The 22500-nt window shown below is 35.3% G+C and overlaps 1 protein-coding gene across 1 annotated transcript in view; it reads left to right on the top strand.

Annotated features, from left to right (window-relative positions):
* FOXP2 (forkhead box P2) overlaps window positions 1-22500 on the top strand; it is a 643684-nt gene that overhangs the window by 614955 nt on the left and 6229 nt on the right. The window contains exons 19-20 of the mRNA XM_023544567.1: window positions 681-750; window positions 1481-1644. Coding sequence (XP_023400335.1) covers window positions 681-750; window positions 1481-1644 — 234 coding nt within the window. The remainder of the gene's footprint in view (window positions 1-680; window positions 751-1480; window positions 1645-22500) is intronic.

Genomic DNA, 22500 nt, shown 5'->3' with positions numbered 1-22500 from the left:
CATTTTTTTTTTTTTTTTCCTAGAGAACAGGATTCCCAAACTTAAGTCAGAAATTAAATGGAACACATTTTGTGTCTAATAAATGAACTCCATGTACCATTTAACTGCTTCTCCAACCACTACTGCCTTCTGGGAAAAGATGGCCTTAATGTGTTTTATCTACTCTTGGCCCTTGAGTTTTGATATCGGTACTCAAGTATGTGCTAATTTCTGCATTCAAGAAATAGTTAATCCATTATGTTGTCATTTAATTAACTATGGTAATTTGTTATGTGAATTCGTGGTGTTCTATAAATTAACCATTAATTATTTCCTGATTGCATCAAATTGGTAATTGTGTTGTATATTTACATTTTAAAAATTTTATATGAATGTCGTTCTTGGAAGTGAAACCTTCACGTAGCTACAAGCAGGTTTAGGGCTTCTCAAGGTCATGTCCTGCTTTCCTTGCACACCATAGTGTAAAGTTTCATTCCTCGTACTCCTCGACCAAGGTGATATGGTGTAAGTAGAAAATTCCATATTTGAACTCTGTCGACTTATTTTTGTGACATTAAAACATCCACTCTGGACTAGCTTTGTGAAACGACAAGCCAGAACATAGCTTTTTAGCTGAGATTATTGCTATGTAAATATTCTGTCTTTTGACTTATAATTCATCCTTATATTTTTTCTTCCAGAAGCCCAACCTTAGTAAAAAATATACCCACAAGTTTAGGCTATGGAGCAGCTCTTAATGCCAGTTTGCAGGTAACATCACTAAATGTCCAGAATTGTTGTATTTGAATGTCTTTTTTTTTTTTTTTTTTGGCATAGCTTTCTGTTTAGGTGGGGTTCTGATTGTTCTTAATAGTTGGTTTATCATCCAAGTAAGTTGTGGTACCTAGTACTGTAGGAAGCTTTGGTTCTAATTCAAGCTACTTTTGATGTGAAGAAGCAAGAAGGACACCCTGTGGCAAAATCTGGAACATTCGGTTTTCCTGCAAATGCTAGATTGATAGAAGCTTTTGCAAATGCATGTGGCTGTGCATTAATATTTATCCAGGCTGTCATAAATGATTTCACATCATAGTGTTGGGGAACATGGTGCTTGTGGCAAAAACTTTAAAGTTTAATTATAATATATAATTTTTATGCAGTGGAGGCAAATGTCAGGACTTCTTTATTTTGAGTTAAGTTCTGGTCATTTTTAAAAAGCAGAGCAACTGCTTATATTATCCTGGCATATTTCACCCGGTGCAAGGATACAACATTTCGTTATATGCAAAGGTGAGACAAGAATGAGAAAGTTTGCTGCAGGAGCTGTTTATATTTTCACTTCGCACAAGCTGCCGGTTAAGAATTTTTGTCTTTCTCCTACATTTTAGTTAAATGCTTCTAAAATACCGGCATTATGATTTGAGCCCATTAAAAGAAAACACGTTTTAAAAATTACTTAGGGCATTTCAAAAGTTGGTTTACAGCCCTTTTATCTCACTAGGCTGCCTTGGCGGAGAGCAGTTTACCTTTGCTAAGTAACCCCGGACTGATCAATAACGCCTCCAGTGGCCTACTGCAGGCCGTCCACGAAGACCTCAATGGTTCCCTGGATCACATCGACAGCAATGGGAACAGCAGTCCGGGCTGCTCGCCGCAGCCGCACATGTAAGTGTCCTTAACAGAGCCCAGACAGAGGAGAACCTATATTCATATGCATCTAAAATTTAGTGTTCTTCTGAAGTTTTTAATGGTGTACAAGTAAAAAACGCAAGTTGAAGTGGAGTTAAATTGCACCATGTTCTTGATATGAAAAAGTGTATCAAATCATGTTGAATACATTTTTTAGATTCTCTCAAATGTAGTCCTCTACAAACTCTTAGTACTACTAATATTCTCTTGGGCATAAAGTAGTGCCCAAGATGAATCTAGATCTTACGGGTTATTATCACAGTTTGGTTTGTAGGGTGCAATAAGGATATTCATGATGGAATAAGTTGTTGTAATTTTTACTGCTATTACAGGTCTCTAAACCATTTATGAACTGTAGTCAAGATATTGCCCATTTTTATAAACCGTAAAATGCAAAGTTTAACTGTTACCCACAGTTTACATAGAAGCTAGTAAAGTGTAACTTTTTGCCTGTCTTATAAATCAGTATAATTACATATTCAACTTTAATTACTGGTGCGTCTGTATTGGCAAGGTTTATATGTTATATTTTATGCAAGACTACGATTCCTATTAATATTTAGCAGCTAACTATATCATTAATTACTCTAAAATCTTTCCCCTACCATCTTTTTAATGGAGCTGAGAGAGTAGGAGTATTAAAAATTGATGTATTGTGGATTTCAGAAATGTGTATGACTCTTTAAAAAATGCCAGGCCTTATTCAGTAGTGTCAAACATATCAGTTTCTTGTTTACTAAAAAGTATTGACTGTGGTAGAACTCTAGAATTCAGGGGAAAAAAATAGAATCTGAATAATGACGTGTGTACACTATTTGGTTGTTAGGATGAATTGTAATTTATGTCTGTACTACCTAGAGTTAAATATCATGTATTTGTAATTTCAAGTTATTGAGGTAAGAATAGTCCCTTCCCTCCTTTTGATCTTTTCTTCCCTTATTTTTGCATTAAATATGTAGTCAGAGACCTGAAAAAGAAATATGGTCTTTATATGGACCCATTTCCATTTGACCTTTCACAGGATATTATTTTTGTTGACTTTTTAAACATTTTATTCCATTTGACATATTAATGTCTTTAAGATTGTGTGCCTAATTGCTTTACAGCACTTTTACTCTATCACCTTTGTGAAAAACACATTGTGAACAGTAATGTGTTTTATCAGGTTCCAAACCATTACTTTTTCAAAATGGAAAAATTTGTCTTTTGGAAGTGTCTTTAGATGTATTAAATAATACAAAAGAAGTAATAAAACTTGAAGTAGAAAGAACATGAATATATGCTCTTGAGAGTAGCAGTACTCTAAAACAAGGAAAGTGAGCAATCAGACAAAAGTTTTTATACCCCTGCTTTATCCTATCAGCCATGCAGTGGGTAGCTTGAGGCTTTTTACTTTCAGGAGTCCTCCTGAGTATGCTAATGATCCCTGCCTGTATAAAATGCTAAAACCATAAAACTTTAAAGAGCAAACAAGAGTCAGATCCTGTTTTTCCCCTGAAAAAAAAAAAAACAAAAAACCTATTTCAGAGAAATGAAAGACATTCATAATAAAAGTGTTTAAGCTGTTGATTGAACTCCCTGTGCTAATACGCAGTATATAGTGGTTGTTATAGACCACATACAGAGGATTATTTTTTAAATGTAACTGTCCAGTACTAAGATATGGAAATAAAAAATTAATGATTTAATAAAATAGTTTATGAAACATCATATTTTAGAATCTGAACTAATAATTAGGCTAAATTACGACTTCGTTAGGTTAGTAGTATTTTTCATTTGGAAATTGCTATTTTAGAATTTTCATTTTATTATTAATTTAGTTACAGTATAATTGTGAAATATCTCCAGGGAATAATAGTATATGTAAAACAATATATAAAAATTGTATATTTAATACCTGATTTGCTACCATTATGAGTTTATGAAATTAATGTGTTCATAGTCAATATATTGTTACATATTTTATGCTTACATGAATTAGTACATTGAAAAATACCTGTATTTTGCATAGAGAGACAAAGGAACGCTTCCCTTGGCCTGCTGGAAGTAGATTTCAGAAAAGAAAAAAATTAGAGCAGACCAAATCTTGTCTTTCTTAATTATATAAATTATGATCAAATTTTTAATTATCTTACAAAATATTGGGTCGCCATTCTTTGAATCTGTTTCTGCCGCTATCATTAACTTTTTGTATCTCAAATACTTTTGAAGGGCTGTCACTACAGTATTCTGTGTCTTCATCTTCATATTCAAGATGGTTGTACTTAAGAAATCTTAAGGAATTTCATGTGTACTTTATAAGAGAAGAAAAGTATTGAGCCAAGTCTCTCAGGCAAAATTTGGTTGCATATAAATGAATGTGCTTCAAGGAACTTTGAAAATTAAATAGAAGGGAAGGAGTTGTTATAAAACTTTTAAGTAGTATACTTACATGTCCTGAAATGAAGTCATGGTGTAGTTGTCGTTCTGTTTTAGAAAGGGGTAGTTATGAGGATGCAATTGACGAGTATTGTAAATGAGAGACAGTAGAGCCTACTGGCTAAGTATGTGGGCTCTAGTGCCAGACTGGTAGGGTTCCAATCCCAGATTTAATATTTAATAGCCAAGTGGGATTGGACAAGTGGCTTGGCATTTCTTTCTCAGTTTTCTCAGCTGAAAACAAGGTAGCAATAATAATACCTACCTCAGAGTTCTTATGCAAATGAAACGAGTGCTTGGAAAACCATAATTGCTCCTTGTCTCCCTCATAGTGCTCCGCACATAGTTGCTGGCTTATATTATCTTTTGTAATACCTCATTGTTACTGTAAACAAGACTATAAACAATATTTTGTATTTTAATATATTTTTTCCAGGCAGTCCATAAATGTGTGGTTTGTTTCCTTGAACTTTTCTCTTCTTTTCTTCCCATACCCTCTTAAATTCAAGAAGTGAACCCATAAAAAAAAATGAAGCAATATGACACAGAAATTTATGGTAGGGAACACAGTACTCAGAGGCAGTGGGATCAGGAATTTTTGAGATAAGAGGATGTTACCTGATATTGTAAGCAATGAACAGTTTAAACAGAGGGAACCGTACTGCCCCAGAATCAGGAGCTCATGATTTGTGGCTAGAAAACATTGAGTATTGGCTTGAAGGGAATTTAAAACATACAAAGGAAACAGGTGGGAACAGACTGTTCAATGACTTTAATATCGGGCTATGGTGTTTGCTTTGTTCAATATGGAGCCTATTAATACTTTGAGCTTGATTTTGACTTGGTTGGAGTTGTGTTTTAGGAAGAGTAATCTGAAAATGTGCTGAATGAACCATGACTGAATGAAAATGGTACATGGTAGGATATTTTGGAGTTGGGAGAAACTACTGCGGTGAGTAGTACCTGACTTAAGTACAAGGCTGAGAGTAGAGAGCAAGGAATTGATACAAAAGTGCTGTGGGAAGAAATACCAGAAGAAGGAAACTGATCAAAATTTGGGAACAAAGGGGAAAATTGGAAGAAAAAAAAAATCAGCAACATTTTAAAGCCAACAAAAAGAGATGGAAGACATGAGAGGACAGGCTCAGAAGGGAAAATGAGTTCAGCATTTTACTTGCTGAACCCAAGAACCTAAATATCCTGAGCTTCAGGAAAAACAAAGCTGAAGCTTTTTGGTTGTTGCTTAATTATTTTATTTCATTCCAAGATAGTAAAATTCTACACAGTAGAATATGGAAGTGTTCCTGAAGTTAGTAGAGAAGATGTTTTAAAACCTTTGCAAGTGGAGTAGACACAGGTTAGTGCTTCTTGTAGATTATCTTTGGAGAGACAAAAATATGCCAAATTGTCATCCATAGTCCCAGATTTGACATTCCATATTTAACACTTTCCCACCACTTCAACATTTATGGTTCCTGAATAAAAGCTTTTCCCAAACTTGTACATGTAATTTGTCTCAAACAATGTGCCTTTCTGTGTTTTTCCTTTTTCTTCTTTTCCTCCTCTTTCCCTTGCCCAAATTCTGCCAATTTTAATAGGCCAAAACTAAAACCTGTTGCTGTGGAGTCTATCTGACTCATAGCGACCCTATAGGAAAGAGTAGCACTGCCTCATAGGGTTCCCAAGGAGCAGCTGGTGGATTCAAACTACTGACCTTTTCGTTAACAGCTGAACTCTTAACCATTGCACCACCAGGGCTTCTTAATAGGCCTAGTCTTATTTTTCCCAGAAGTATTCCCAAGTAGTTCTTCTATCTGGATCTGCACTGTGTTCCATGCTCCTGAAGAAATGGCTCCTTGTACCCTTATTTGGAACTCAACACTGCGTGTGTGTGTGTGTGTGTCCCCGTGTCCGTGCACAGGTGTCCAGGCACAGTGCTTGCTCATTTTGTAGATGTTCCTAGCTTAATGGTAAGGTCCTTAGCAACAGAGACAATGTTTTAGATATAGTAAACTATATGAAACTCATTAACACATTAAACCAAAACCAAACCCACTGCCGTCACGTCGATCACGACTCATAGCGACCCTATAAGACAGTAGAACTGCACCATAGAGTTTCCAAGGAGTGCCTGGTGGATTCAAACTGCTGACCTTTTGCTTAGCAGCCATAGCGCTTAACCAGTACGCCACCAGGGTTTCCAAACACTTTATACCATAACACATTATACCATCCAAAATAAGCATTCAGAAAAAGTTTGATACTAATTATACAGAATCAGACCGGAGGTGACAGTTAATTAGAAATGGTTTGAGTGTAAGAGTAAAATCCAGGATTCTCTTAGAGCCCTGAAGGAGGAAGAACAAAAGAGATTTTACGAAGATGAGATAACTAAATGTAATGTTCATCTTAGCGAGAGAGCTAAGAGATCTTTCTGCATATTGGTAGAGTTCACTTGGTAAGTTTTATTTTTAATTTTAATTATTTTGTTCATATGTATGGTATAAGTGTTCAAATTTATCTAAATAGAAAAAATGAGCAGACTCACTTCATTTATAATTATCCTCCCAGACCTTACCGAATTTTATCTTGTTGAAGGCAAATTGAAAAAGAAAAAAACATTTATTGAGACTAATGCAATATAAATCAGGTGAATATTCAAGGGGCTTTTAGCAAAAAGTAGGAAAGGTTAAAGCCTGGTGGAATTGTTTAGATTCTATATAGTAAGTCTTATGGAACTTGTTTTGATTCTTTTCAGCAAAATAGAGTTTTTAAATCTTTATTTTCTACTGCTCTTGAACGAGTTACAGAGCCATCCATGGTCTGAATTTCCTCTAAGAGTGTGAGCTGAGTGTCATTATATTTTATAATACTCTTCCCTTAGATACCTCAGTGCCAGTTCTCTTATTACCTGACTTTTCAGAGCTCTATATAATTCTACAGAATTATTTTAGATTTCTATCTTATATAGGTATTTGCCTGTAAAAAAAAAAAAAAAAAAACTACTTAAAAAGTTAGGATGGATGCTATGTGTTGTTGTCGTTCGGTACTGTTGAGTCAGCTCCGGCTCATAGTGACCCTGTGTACAACAGAAGGAAACATTGCCTTGTCCTACACCATCCTCACAATCATTGTTGTGTTTGAACCCATTGTTCAGCCACTGTGTCAGTCCATCTTGTTGAGGGTCTTCCTCTTTATCTCTCACCCTCTACTTTACCAAGCATGATGTCGTTCTCCAGGGTCTGGTCCCTCCTGATAACGTGTCCAAAATATGTGAGACAAGGTCTTGCCATCCTTGCTTCCAAGGAGTATTCTGGCTATATTTCTTCCAGGACAGACTTATTCATTCTTCTGATGGTCCATGGAGAATAGTATGCTTCACCGATACCATAATTCAAATTCGTCAGTGCTATGTGTAGGCTCCAATAATTTGAACTTACTCTTGTCTCCCAGGAATTAGATTTAAATGAATTAAAAGAGAAAAATACATTTGGATTAGACCTAAAAGGTGTGAACTCATACTGGTAGAATCAATCCATTTTCTGTTCTGCTTCTCAACCTGAGGTAAAGGACTTTAATGATGAGTCCCTGGGTGGTGCAAACAGTTAACTCCCTTGGCTGCTAACCCAAAAGTTGGTGGTTTGAGTCCACTCAGAGGCACCTTGGACAAAAGGCCTGGTGATCTACTACCAAAAAATCAGCCATTGAAAACCCTAACAAAGGACAGTTGTACTCTGACACACAAGGGGTCACCAGGAGTCAGAACTGACTTGATGGCAACTGGTTTACTGGTACGCACCATATTTAGTTCAAGTTGGCTATTTTTTGTTGTTGTTGTTGTTAATTAAGAAATTGTTTCTTTTTGCTCTTAATAATTTGGCTCAGATTTGCCTTTTTTCTCTTGTAAAAATGTTAAATGGTATTCCCATTTTTATATTTTCAAATTTTGTTTCCAAAGATTAAAATGAATATTCTCCCTGAGCTGGTTTTGTGTCAGAGGGCTTTGCGCTCAAAGCTTTCCTATTGTCACTGTGGTTCCCCTTATGATTACTACAGTCTCCTACTGCTGGTTTTCAGATCATTTCTTATGTGTCATTTCTGAATCCTCTTAGCCTCCAAATCAGTTCAGAGTTCTACTAGCTAAATATTCTACTTGAGTTGAAGAAGTTTATTATTTTCTCTCTCTTATTAAAGCACACATCTGACGAAAAAGAGTTAATGATCTTCTATATAGAATCAGAATGTAAACATTTCCCATATAATATCTGAAAATAAATTTGATGTGTCCTTAGAAGCCAAAACTTTAGGGTAAGGAAGTCAAAGACTGAGGCACCACTAAAAAGGAGTAGTGTGGTGTTTTAGAACCACAATAGTGACCACATTAGTCTTTTTTTATTAATATGTTGAACACATATTCTACATGCTACAGAACTTTCTACTTATCCCATGTCCCAAGTCATCTTTACAAGACCCTTTGCTTCGTGAGAACCCCAGCAGTAAATCATTCCAGTGTTAAGCCTTGGCCTCTCCCGGCAATATACTTTGGCCCCAAATACAGCTAAAAGGGGCTCCCAGACCCCCATTTTGTAAAAACAGCATTGAAAATCTAATATAATTTGTGAATTGATATGAAACATGATGAAAATAATTAAGTATATAATATTACTATTCTTTCTTCTAGTCTCTTTAATTGCCTTAAAATTTAAATTGGCTGTTTGTAGGCACACTTAAATAGAATTTGCAAGTTCTACATCTTTGGTGGGTGATATGTGAAATCCCTAGAGACCTTAGATCTCTCTGTGGACAAAAGCATTTGAAATTGGAGTGTCTCTGTATTTCAGAGGAAGCACTTGAAAGTGACTGACAACTTGAGCAAGTGGAATGCTCTCTGCCATTGTTTTCACGCTTGAAAATCCTCTACTGGTTTTGCTGATATTTTGGATTGTTATGTTGCGTTATGAAGCCCTGGACATAAAAGCATTTTCTCTGCCTCATCTATGTTTTCACAGATTTTCTAATTCACAATTTTTCAATCACCTTTAGTTTTTTTCCCTAACATTTCTGCACCCCTTATATTTTCAGCTTTGACTTAATTCCATTTTTATTTAATCTCTAAACTTTTTTTTTGTATTAACTTTGCGAGTCAGCTTTGAGATATCTTTCCAAAGTGATTGTACAGAACTTATGATTATGCCAACTCTTTATCATCTCATCTTTTTTTTTTAAGTGCTACAGGTGTGGATCAGTAGCTGCTATACTTTTTGACGTTATTCCAGCCCCCATATGTGGCACTTACAACTCATTCTAGTTCCTGTTAATAAAAAGATCCTCCCAAAGGTACAGTGCTTTCAGCTAAAAAGTGTTATATCCCTACCGTGCCAATTGTGGAGATTTGTGGGTTCCTGTAGGGTTTTGAAGGATTTTTATAGAACTATACAGATAATATCTGACATCCATGGTATAAATTCCCACAAGTTAGGCAACGTGTGTCAGAAAACTTTTTGCCAACAGTATTGTAGCTTACTGCTTCTGTTTTATAGCTAAAGAACATTGTTAGAAGACATATCTTCATTTGCACTAACATTTAGAAATTTCCATCCTCTGAGGACCAGAAAAGTCATTGGTCAAACTGTTAAAAGTGTGAATATTGCTATTCAGTATTAATATTTTCCTACTTTTGGTATCAGGGAAAAATGAATATTTTTACATGTCTATATAGTATTCTAATTTCAGCTTTTGTCCTAGGACTTGCGAAGGTAATTTACGTGATCAGAAACTATATTTTAATATATGTTAGTTATATGCATTTTGACTACTGTGGCTTAAGCACTGTGATATACTTTAATACTTTGACACCAATAAACAGTTTAAAATTGTATCTCGGAGTTTCTACATTCCGTAAGCAATACAATTAAATAATTCATATAATTTATATAAGCAACAGATGACCAAATACTGTAACATAACTAGTGGAAACTGACAATCTTTAATTTAATCATTATTATCTTAATCTTCGAAGATTGAAAATCAAGTAATATCAGCAAAACACTTTTAAAAAACCAAACCCACTGCCGTCAAGTCAATTCCGACTCATAACAACCCTACAGGACAGAGTAGAACTGCCCCACAGGGTTTCCAAGGAGCGCCTGGTGGAGTCAAACTACCGACCTTGTGGTTAACAGCCTTGGCACTTAACCACTACGCCACCAGGGTTTCCACTAAAACACTTTTAAGGCAAGAGGAAGAAGTAATCGTTGGTTACCCAATGTTACCAACATTATCAGTAAATTTACATTTGCAGCATTACATCTAAGGTCCCTTTTATTAGAGTGTCAAAGGGTCAGGGAGAAATATAATGCACTACATTTATGCTAAAACGTGCATATTGTTTTTACTTCTCCATTGTCATGTTTAGAAATAATGGAGCGCAACTGAATATAGTTCAGGAAGAAACTAGAGCGCAGGTCAGTCCTATGGCTTAACTTGAGCCAAGGAATCTTTCCAGGAGAGCAGCCAGGCTCAAGGATTAGGTAGACCAGTGGCATAGACCATATGTAATCGAAGGGAAGATCAGTCTCTGTGAAGATATCCTGAGAGGCAGCTTCAGGAGGAACAAGCAGTGCAAGGAAAATGTCCTATTAATGGCAGTTTACCAAAAGGAAATAAATAGCAGTTCAGGAAAATGGGCGAGTCACATCAGGTAAAACTAGCCATAGCCATAGTTACAGGACTTTGAGATCAAGATCTTCAAGGGATAAGAAGAACCCAAGTTATCAAGCAGGGTATTAGAGATAAACTAGGGCATACACTCCATATAGCCTATACCCATCCTGATATTTATGACTAAAACTTGGTCCAAGGAACGAGGCAAACACAGTTTGGGGATGAATGGTTCAAATGAATGTTGGAACAGCAGCAAGGCTGACTTAATGACTGAGTGTCAAGATGTAATTTAGACTTTCTTTTATTTCCCTGTCCAATAGATTAGAAATTTAGGGGTTCATAGAACCATAGCTGAATGATTGTGGAAAGTTTTCACTTAAGAGGCCAAATGGAATGAACCAATTGTAATTCAATTTTACGCTGTCACCAATGGGCAAGTAATTTGATTCTGAGATTAGGTACAATGTATTTGTACTCACTGATGATCAGAGTAATTACATCTGTGTTTTCATCTTATTATAGCTGTTTTGGTCACTTGTATCACTTTTAATTAAAATACAGTAGTACATCTTAAAGAATTTTGTTGTATGTTCTGTGTATGTTGTGTATATGTGTTTTATCAGCACTGTAACGAAACTATCTGAAATCATTTGGGAATGAACCTTTAAATCATGTAAAATCAATTTGTTTTAATGCTGTTGCATGAATTTGAATAAATTTCAATATAATTCTGAAGATAAGCTCAGGAAATGTTATAGAAAGTTTGCTATATATACATGCATACATATGGATAATTATAAAATTATGTTTCATTAACCGTAATTCCCCATTTTGCTACATTTCTTAGAACTTCTTAGTCTGTTGACTTTAAATGGAACTTTGGAACTCCACCTCAGGGTTAGATCTATTGGGATGTAAGATAGGATTATAAGTTGAACCATTAAGACTGGTGAACTGTCCTAAAAGAGGGTTTTTTTCAGTTATCTGAAAGCAGTATTCCGTTACAATCAAACAGTAAACAGCAGCATTAAAATAAATAAATAAAGATAAGATTTATTAAATATATTGGAATTAAAGTTGCATTCTGGCTTTCAGGGGGAAAATTTAAATTTATTTGGCTGTTTATTAGCCAAGTAGAGAAAAACATAGGAAATTTAGTAGAGCATTTTGTATTTATGTCCTTAATAGATTAAACTCTACGAGGCATACATTAAATAAGGAATCATTGTTCGCTTCAATTTTTGGATCTACTTTTTCATAGTTGCACATTTCTGGGAGAAGAAATATTCTCTTTAGATTAAGAAATAAGAGGGAGAATTTTTACTTCTATGAAAGTGGAATCCTGGCCTAGTGGCAATAGCTATGTGCAGACCTATTCAAGTCAAAACAAAAATCATTCAGATAACAGATTTTTTGTGGCAAATGTTATTTTCATCTACAAAAGAGAAGCCAATCTTGAAAGGGAAGAAATTGGCAAAAAGTTGAACAATACTAGTAAAAATCTGGTTATAATGTTTTAGTTGATAATATAAGAACAAATTTTTGATTCCTAGATGTTTTTGAGGGAGCCCTGGTGGCACAGTGGTTAAAGCACTTGACTGCAAACCAAAAGGTTAGCTGTTAATACCTACCAGCTGCTCAGCTGGAGAAAAATGGGCCAGGCTGCTTCCCTAAAGATCTACAGTCTTGGAAGCCCTATGGAGCAGTTCTGCTCTTTCTTACAGGGTCGCTATGAATCGGAATCAACAGCAGTGGGTTTGGTTTTTTGGTAGATGTTTTTAATTGTATGGTCTTTTATTCACGTCTGTATGAATAAGGGAATTAAGCATTTTTCTCCAATACAAAATCTGGTTTTTATTAGAAGAAATCAGGATTATCACTTCCAAAGAATAAAATATTAAGTAGAATTAAGGAAATAATTTCTTTATGACTATATAACTTATTTAATTACACTAGTTTAAGGTCAGCTCTCATTTTAAAAGTATCAACAAAATGTTTTTTTTTAAAGTAAACTTTTCCATTTGAAACTTAAATTTCATTTATATTATTAGTTAACTTCTTTGATACATTAAACTAAAATACTACCTATATGGGAGTACAAAATATTACTCTAAAAGTTACATAAATTTAGGAAACATGAATTTTTTCTTATTTTAACCTGAATATTTTTTTTATACGATAGAGATAACTAAACTTGTGATTTTTATGAATTGATCATCAAATATCAAGTACAGTTATATCATTTCCTTTTACATATACAAGGAAATTGAACTCCCACAATCTCCATTTTTCATATGTTTTCTAAATAAGCATCAAGTATTTTACCAGTTTTCCTGTGAAAATTTGTCTTTGAAAAAAAAAAGTGACTATTTTCTTTTTATTTTCTGTTTGATATGATTACTTCTTCCAGGGAATCAGTCAGTAGAAATTAGCCACTCAAACACAAACCATCAAAACAAAAACTGATCTTCGTGAAACAGAACCTTTCTATTTTAATAGAGAATTTTGTGCTCATATTTTAGAATTCATCTTACATTTTCAAAACAATGATATTTATGTAGTAAACATGAAGGTTTTGCTATTGGCACACATTGGAACTAATTTAATAAAAATTTGTACAAATACATATGAAATTCATGACTAAAGTGCTAATCATAAACTTTGATAATTCTAAATGCTTAGGTACTAATTGTCATCTTTCATTCAGTAGCTTTGTGTGAAATACTAAATAGAGATTGTAGATAAAGAAAAGTCTTACCTTGTCTGGCTATTTCCTTTAACTAGAAAGTTTTTGATAGTATTTTGTGAAATAAAACCTCTGTAACCAATAGAAAGCATTGACTATGGAGATCCTCAGTCTATTCTAATGTTTTTAAAGGCCATTAATCAATCATTGTTGTTTGGTGCCCTTGAGTCGATTTTTGACTCATGTGTCCCCACGTGACAGAGTATAAGTGCTCCGTAGCATTTCCTAGGTTTTTTAATCTTTACTGGAACAGATCACCAGGTCCTTCTCCCGAGGAGCCGCTAGGTGGGTTTGAATCACCAACTTGGCTGTTAGCAGCTGAGTGCTTAACTGTTGTACCACTAGAGCTCCTTAATCAACAAATTAATACCTAACAATAAAGAGATAAAGAATTTGTATGCTTATAAACATTTCCTATTGAAGTTAATCAGTGTATCCCGAGTAAGTTAAAAGGCCTCCAAACTAAATTAAGTAGAAATAAGGATCAAAGACACTTTAAAATCAAGAACTTGAGCAAGCTGTATTGAGTTGGAAATAGCGGCATGTCAGGGCTACATATATTTCAATACATTGAATATGTTCTTAGAAGTACTATGTATATAAGTACATTTATTGAATAAAGATTTCTATATTGGGTCAAATAAAATCAGTTTCCATAGTAAAATTGAAGCATTACAGCCCTAGAGCTGTTTCTGAGGATAACATTTTAAGTAACACTTTTTATAACAATGATCCGTGGTTACTGATAGAGTATGATATATCCTTCGGGTGTGTTAGGGCAGGTGAAAAAGCTAGAAATCATTTTTATAGGATTAAAAAATTATCATATCTCTTTGAAAAAAGATTTTTATTACTCTATAGGTACATTTTATTAAAAGTATTGAAAATATCCTCAAATAACTAGGGTTATCTGAAGAAGAGGAGAAAAGAAATCACCTGCAATGAATATACCACATAAAAACAATTTTAATCAAGTCAGACTTTAGCCTGGATTTCTAAATGCTTGCCAAAATTAACTTTATATCATCTGAAATGATGTAGATGTGAGCCGTAAATTATCTTTTAAGTTTTTTATCTGAGTATTTGCTAACTTTTGTCTTAAAATTTGAGACTTAAGTTTGTATCATTAACTCCATGGTATTTATTACATATTCCTGAAAGGACCAAGTTTATATTGTGCCAGAGTCTTTCGTAAATGATGACAGCATATAAATATTTTAATTGTTACATATGATAATATTTAAATAAGCGAGAGGGAAAAAGCACTTGTGTGATTCTACAGGCTAATGTCTATTGACTTACATTTTGAACTTTAGACATAGTACTTTTTTATACTAAAGGAAACAGGAACAGTTGATAGGACCTTTTACATAGTCTTGAATAAGGAAAAGAATGGAGACAATTTGCATTCCTTTTGGGAATATATCGTGTGACCACAATCGAAAAAGATAAACTTTCACATTATAATTTGATTCTTTGCTTTAGGGTGTACGCAAACATTAGCATTTCTTCTGCCTTTTATTGGTGCCTTGGGTACTCATAAATTTCACAACAAAAGAAGCAACAATTTTCTTTAGGCAAAAAAGTCAATCTATTAATGTAGCTATTTGTGTTTTTTGCTATATACCATTACTGAGGGAGGGCTGTAAAACTGAGAGATTAGAGTATTAAAATCAACTGCTACTTGCAGCTCCTTAAGTAGAAGCTGGCAGGTTGAATGGTCTAGAGATAAATTTCCTTCATTTATGTAAAATAAACAATTTTTGAGCACCTATTATGTACTGTTTAGCATACCCTGCTAGAAACTGTGGCAGTCTGTATCAATGTTGTTGTTGTTAGGTGCCATTGAGTTGGTTCCAACTCATAGCGACCCTATGTACAGCAGAACAAAACACTGCCTGGTCCTGTGCCATCCTCACAATCATTGTTATTTTCGAACTCATTGTTGTAGCCACTGTGTCAATCCATCTCGTTGAGGGTCTTCCTCTTTTTTGCTGACCCTCTGCTTTACCAAGCCTGATGTCCTTCTCCAGGGACTGGTTCCTTCTGATAACATGTCCAAAGTGCATAAGACAAAGTCGCACCATGTGATACATGTCTGTATCAATAAAGAGTTAAAAATCTAATAGTAGAGGGATAAGTACCTAGATGATAATAATGAGATAGGAACCAAGAGAAAGGAGGAAGAGTTATTATAAATAAATGAAGAAATCAAAGATGTAAGTGCACACAAGCAGACCTGTGAGGGAGGAATCAGAAAAGATTTTATGGAGAATGTAACTTTGAGTTAAGGCTAAAACAGGAGTAGATTTTTGTTTGAATTATAAGAAATTACTGATATTTGACTTTTTATCAATAAAAATAGCAATATTAAATACTTCAACTTAGTATCAGGCAGAGATGAGGAACGAGTACAGAACGCCCTATGAGCAAAAGTGGTTAAGACATAAAGCATGGATCTCATTCAGAGAACGCATAATAATCATCTGTCTTGGCACGGCCAATCTGCCCGAAGAGGAATACCTGACGATGAGATTCGACAGGAATTTGGGAACCATATCTTCAAGTTCTTTAACCTCCAAACTGACAATATGATAGGCTATCAGTTGCCATCAAGTTGATTCTGACTCATGGAGACCCCGTGTGTGTCAGAGTAGAACTGTGCTCCATAGGATTTTCAATGGCTAATTTTTCCAGAAACGAAATCATCAGAGCTTTCTTCCAAGTTGTGTCTGGGTGGACTCATATTAAAAAAAAAAAATTGACTGGTTATTTGGAGGTGCTTAGCAAGATCCTCAAGGAGCCCTAATGGTGAAGTGGTTAAGCACTTGGCTGCTAACTGAAGAAGGTTGGTGATCCGAAACCACCATAGGAGAAATATGTGACAGTCTGCTTCTGTAAAGATTACAGCCTTGGAACCCCTATGGGGAAGTTCTCCTTTATCCTGTAGGGTAGCTATGAGTCGGAATTGACCCGACGGCAGTGGGGTTTTTTTGGAGCAAGACCCTCAAGTGTATATATTACCTACTTTTAAAAAGGCTTACCTCTTTTCTGGTTTGCTGCTCCATTCTGGAAATACTGGAAGACTTTTTTTCCCTTGAGAAAGTAGCAACAGTTAATGTCCTGTTTTTTGGACTTCAGAGACAAAGTATCAACAGAGTTTATCGAGGCCATTGCTGCTAACATCTTAATAAAAATAAAAAACTATGGTGAAATTTGTGTTCAACATCTTCCACTTTCTAATATCTCCATACTTTCTGGGATCCTTTTCCTCTCCTCCTTGAACAAATAAAACAACAAATCTAAAGCTTCAGCAAAATTACAAATGAGTTATGAAAAGTCATGATCTATTTAACTTTTAGGAACCCTGGTGGTGCATTGGTTGGGCACTTACCTGCTAACTGCATGGTTGGTGGTTTGAGCCCACCAACAGCTCAGTGGGAGAAAAGACCTGCTCCTATAAAGGTTATAGCTTAGAAAACCCTGTAGGACAGTTCTACTCTGTCCTATAGGGTTGCTATGAGTCAGAATAGACTAGATGGCACAGAACAACAACAACATTTTAACTTTTAGAATTGGTCTCATAAATTTAGACACTTCTCTGTCCTTGGTAGGATGTAAAAGGGAAATATTTCACGTACATGTAAGTTTAAGAGCCTATTGCTCTTTACTCCACACCCTAGAGCCTAAGTTCATCACTTCTCTTCACCATTTCTAATCCTACTGGTAGCTTTATTTCAACCCATCATGACTTTATTATACTGTTAGTAAGCTCGAACAGGTAACCCTGCCTGCACTGTCCTACACACTCAGCCTATTGTTGCTGGATGCTGACGAGTGAGTTCCAACTCATAGTCACCCCATGTGACAGAGCAGAATTGCCCCATAGGTTTTTCTAGGCTGTCTTTGTTCCATGGAGCCTCTGGGTGGGTTTAAACTATCAATCTTTTTGTTAGCAGCCCAGCACTTAACTGTTGCACCACCATGGCCCACACACTCAGCCTACACTTTGCAAATTAATTCTCCTAAAACTCTTCTTATCTTTTAATTCCTTTGCTCAAAAACCATCAATGGTCTTTCAGCTGGCAGAGAGTAAAGTTTAAACCCCATAGAACGCAATTCAAGGCCCTTCATCCTCTGACCCTGTTCTGCTTTTCTAAAATATTTTTATTGCCAACCCTTCTTTCCCTCACGGCCTCCATGTGCTCTCAGAGTTCCCATAACACATCTGAAATTCCTCACTTTTTCCATGCCCTACTCGGGATGACCTTTCTCTCATCCACGTGTAATGAAAATTTTCATGAATTTCAAAGCCTACCCAAAGAGACGCCTCCCTCCTTCAGAGAGCACTCAGAGTGCGCCGTCAGAATTCATCTCACTTCTTTCATGACCCTTGGTCAACTACAGCATCAAACATATTCTTCCCTGTATGGAAGTTACTTGCCTGTATATCTTGTTTCGTCTACTAGACTGAAACTATGAGAAGAGAAACTAGTGTCCATAAAAGCCCCTAGGCCAGTGGTTTGTAAATAATGTGTATTGAATTGATTTTCTTTTTCACGTGTAATAAGAAGTAACTTTTGTCTTTCTGGAAGTACTTCCATTTCAGGTATGGCCTTTGTACCTCTTTGCCAGAAAACAATGAAAAACTTCATCTCACTCCATCACTAAATACTTCTTTCCTTCAAACTATCTAAAGAAGTTCCAAATAAGTTTCTAGTTCTCCTAAGTGTAAATTATATCAAATTAGAATGTGGTATGTCTTCTTTAAGCAGGAAATGTAAATCATTGCTTTCCCGTAGCAAATACTTGATAGTGGACTAAAAGGAATAGTTGAATTAGATGTCTTCTATGTCATGGACAGAACCATTTTTAAAGCATTTGTAATGAATTCCTGGATTCTAGTTTGAAGGAACGCCCATTATTTACTAAATAATTTGCTTTAAAATAAAGTTGAAGTTATGTCAGATTCTACTTAAATGAATGTGACACACTTTATCAGGTTTTGAAGAAAGAATATAGTGACTATATTAGTAACTTTACATAGTTAGACATGTTTATCTTCTATTTGTGCCCTTCTATTTTTTTATGCCAAAGGTAGAAACCCTGGTGGTGTAGTGGTTAAGTGCTATGGCTGCTAACCAAAAGGTCGGCAATTAGAATCCACCAGGCATTCCCTGGAAACTCTACGGGGCAGTTCTACTCTGTCCTATAGGGTCACTATGAGTTGGCATTGACTCAGTAGCAGTGGGTTTTTTGGTATGCCAAAGGTCTGTACTCTGAGGTCTATAATGATACACATGCCAGACATACGTTAGGTGCTCAATTAATAAATGAATGACTGGGAGACGATGCAATCCAGACTCCTTAGACTCCTGCCTTAAGATATGTGAAAACAAGTCCACTTAAATCTTTTATGGAAGGTTTTGTAAATCAGACACTAAAAACTCAGTGATCTGAGTAGTTTTTGATTTTCTTAGCTTTTGTTCATATGTTTTTTTAAAAAAACTAAGTCCTCATTGTATTTTTATCAATTCTATTCCTGGAAGCAACTAATTCTATTTATATGAAGTAGCTGCTGCTTCTTTACTTACTATTAAGGGCTCTGTCAAGGAAACCCCGTGCGTAGTGGTTAAGTGCTCCAGCTGTGAACCAAAAGGTTGGCACTTCAAATCCGCCAGGTGCTCCTTGGAAACTCTACATGGCATTTCTACTCTGTCCTATAGAGTTGCTATGAGTCCGACTTATCAGCAATGTTTGTTTTTTAATCAAGGGCTGCAGTTTAATTTGTAAGACACCTCAAATCCTAGCTGAAGGAAGCGGCATATAAATTTCAAATCAGGGGGGGAAAAATGACACAATGACTGTCCAAACCATTTAGAATAGATCTTCAAATCTAGAAAGTATTTCATCACCAGGATAGTCTAGAATTTCTCTCCTGTGTCCATCTGAACTTGCTCTTACCTTGTGCGTGTTTAGTGAATTCCATTAGGAATATGTATGTATTTTAATGTTGTTATACCACTGGGAGTCTTCTTAGAGGCAGGCCATCCCTCCCAGCCGGTTAGCACACTTATGTCTAGCAATCTTGTAGTTATTTAAGTATATATTTCTCCTGTACTAGACTGCAAGGTCCTTGATAGATATTTAAATGCCCCACAGTGCCTTATATAGAAAGGTACTCAATAATTTTTTTTGTTGTTAAATGAATAATTGGCAATAGGAGATAATGATAATATGTTATTGGCTTTTCCTGTCAAAGTGAGATTGATGCTCTTAACATCATTATGAACACAGGGGACTTGACTCAATCCATACCTAACAGAATCTCTGGCAGAAACATTTATTTTCTAACAGACTTACATATATTGGTATGTCTCTTAAAATTTCCATTTTTTTTTTAGTTGACATTGGGTTACTCTATTCAAGGTCTCTCTAGCTGAAAATATATTACCAGAACTTTATAAGCTCCAACATACGTAGTAAATGTAGTACAGGCTGGGACCATTCAATGCATGTATGTTAATTATTTTAATGACAAGCTAATGATGATGCCTGTGATGAATGACCGAGGAGAATAAACGCAGAGGCTCAGCGTACAGAGCATTTCAATGACAGCCCTTCTTAGAAATTTACTTTCCTCGGTTAATCTAAAAATGATCTGAGACATGGCTGGGGCTTTTGGCTTTGTATTTTAGTGTTCAGCAATGTATTGGTAAATAATTCCTGGGAATATTTTAGTAATATGTTGTTACTTTGTTCCTTTAAGTTTGTTAAAGGTACATTTGAAGAAGTATAGCTAGTCGTTAGAGCCCTGGTGGTGCAGTGGTTAAATGTTCAGCTGATAACCAAAAGGTCAGCAGTTTGAATCCACCGGCCACTCCTTGGAACCCCTATGGGGCAGTTCTACTCTACCCTATAGGGTTGCCATGAGTTAGAATTGATGGTATCGGGTTTAGCTAGTCATTACTTTAATAACCCTAATGCCTATCATCTGATATGTGGGATATATATATATATATATATATCTTCAGGATTTTTTCTGATACAGTAATAAAAATCTCAATTTAGAGAGGGGGCTAAAAATATTTTTAGAGCTAATTCACCATACAATGTTTAAAATTTAATTCATGTATTTATACCATGAATTATATCTTCTTCCAAAAAGAATTTAAGGTTACAACTATGTAAGGATTGTAGCTAACATTCATCTAACATTCATTGATCACTGTTCCAAATGGTTTGTATTTATTCATTTAATACTCATACCAATGATGTATAATGCATACTTTTATTTTTCCTGTTCAACGGGTAAAGAAACTCGGATACAGAGAGGATTAGTACTCCTCCAAGGTTGCATAGCTAGGAAATAGAGACATAGAGAAGTCAGGATTCATAGCCAAGTATTTTGTCCTCAAAGTCCAGGTTCTTAACCACAATCTTATACTGTTGTCTAAGGACTATAAATGAGGTACTTAAACTATTTAATTCAGAATGCTTCTTAGAAGAGAGGATGGTGAGACTTTGTCTCATGTTCTTTGGACATGTTATCAGGGAGAACCAGTCCCTAGAGAAGGACATCATGCTTGGTAAAGTAGAGGATCACTGAAAAACAAGAAGACCCCCAATGAAATGGATTGACACAGTGGCTGCAACAGTGAGCTCAAATATAGCAGTGATTGTGAGAATGGCACATGACCGGGCAGCGTTTCTTTCTGTTGTGCGTAGGGTCGCTATGAGTCGGAACCAACTCGACAGCACTAAACAACAACAGACTGTTCAATGTTACTTCACACTATACCTTCAAGTGAATTAAAACACTAAATATATAAAATTTATTGAGCTAAATTACACCCTTGTAATTAAAAGCCTTTAGATGATTCCACTGGAAAAGTGGCTACATAGTGAAGAATTGGTGGCTTCTGAAGAGAAAGGGAGTGTCTTTAAACAGCTTATTTTATTTGAATGGTCAGGGATGTTTCCGTGGTGGAGAGGAGCATTTTTCCTAGAAGGCAAACTAATTATCCCAAAGTGGTGTAACACGTGGTATCTTGAAGAATTTGGAAAAATGAGCACTACAGAGATAGTCCACTTTTTTTTTTTTTTTTTTAGAAATAAATCAACTGGCCCTTATAGCCTGTAATAAGGGCAAAAAGGGAAACTATTGCTAATGACCACAAGAAGAGACTGAGTCCCATTCACCTACATCCCACAAAAGGAATGTAGCTTCATTATGCTCCATTTTTTTTGAAATGGTGGATAACATGACAGGTGAAAACACAGAGCACTTTCAGATCCAAACATGAGAAACCTAATATAAATAAAAATAATTACATCAGAAATTTTATATTTATTGGAAAGGATTCTACCAATCCATAGACATGGGTACTGTACCTTTTTAGTAATTTTATTCCCTGGAAGGCTCAAAGTTTTCTTGCCACTTTTTATTTATCTCTTAGACATTGTAGAGGTAACAATCAAATCTTAAAAATTGAGCATATATGAATATTGGCTTTGGCTTTGCTTCATTTTAGTAAATTAGCCTCCTAATACTGTGACCATAAGGGAAACTTTTACTTACATCTTTTTCCAGCTGTTACCTTATTCACTGATTTTGAATATAAGTGATTCCAAGAATAGTTAAAGTTCAGCTAAAAATTTTCTCTCTTACATTAGTGCAAATGAAACTCTTACTGGCTTGATGGCACATCATATATTCAATCAACAAGCATTTAGTAGGTGTTTGCTATGTGTATAAATCTCTTGATCTGTGAGGTTCACAGTCTAGTTGACAATACAAGGTATAGCCACAGTACTTGATTAAGACAGTATCAGATAGCAGGAATAACAAGGTTCCAAGAAACATCCTAGAGGCCAGAATGTGTACAAGTTAAGTCCTAGCTCTGCTAGAATTTACCATATAATCCTTGGAAATTCACTTAGTTTTCTGATCTATAAAATAGGAGTCTTGAATAAATTTACATTTGTGTTTTATAGTTTTAGGA

This window comes from Loxodonta africana, chromosome 8 (assembly GCF_030014295.1).
Source record: "Loxodonta africana isolate mLoxAfr1 chromosome 8, mLoxAfr1.hap2, whole genome shotgun sequence".
Classification (NCBI taxonomy): Eukaryota; Metazoa; Chordata; class Mammalia; order Proboscidea; family Elephantidae; genus Loxodonta; species Loxodonta africana.
The sequence above is the reverse complement of the archived record's forward strand: the minus strand, read 5'-3'. Positions and strand labels throughout refer to the sequence as shown.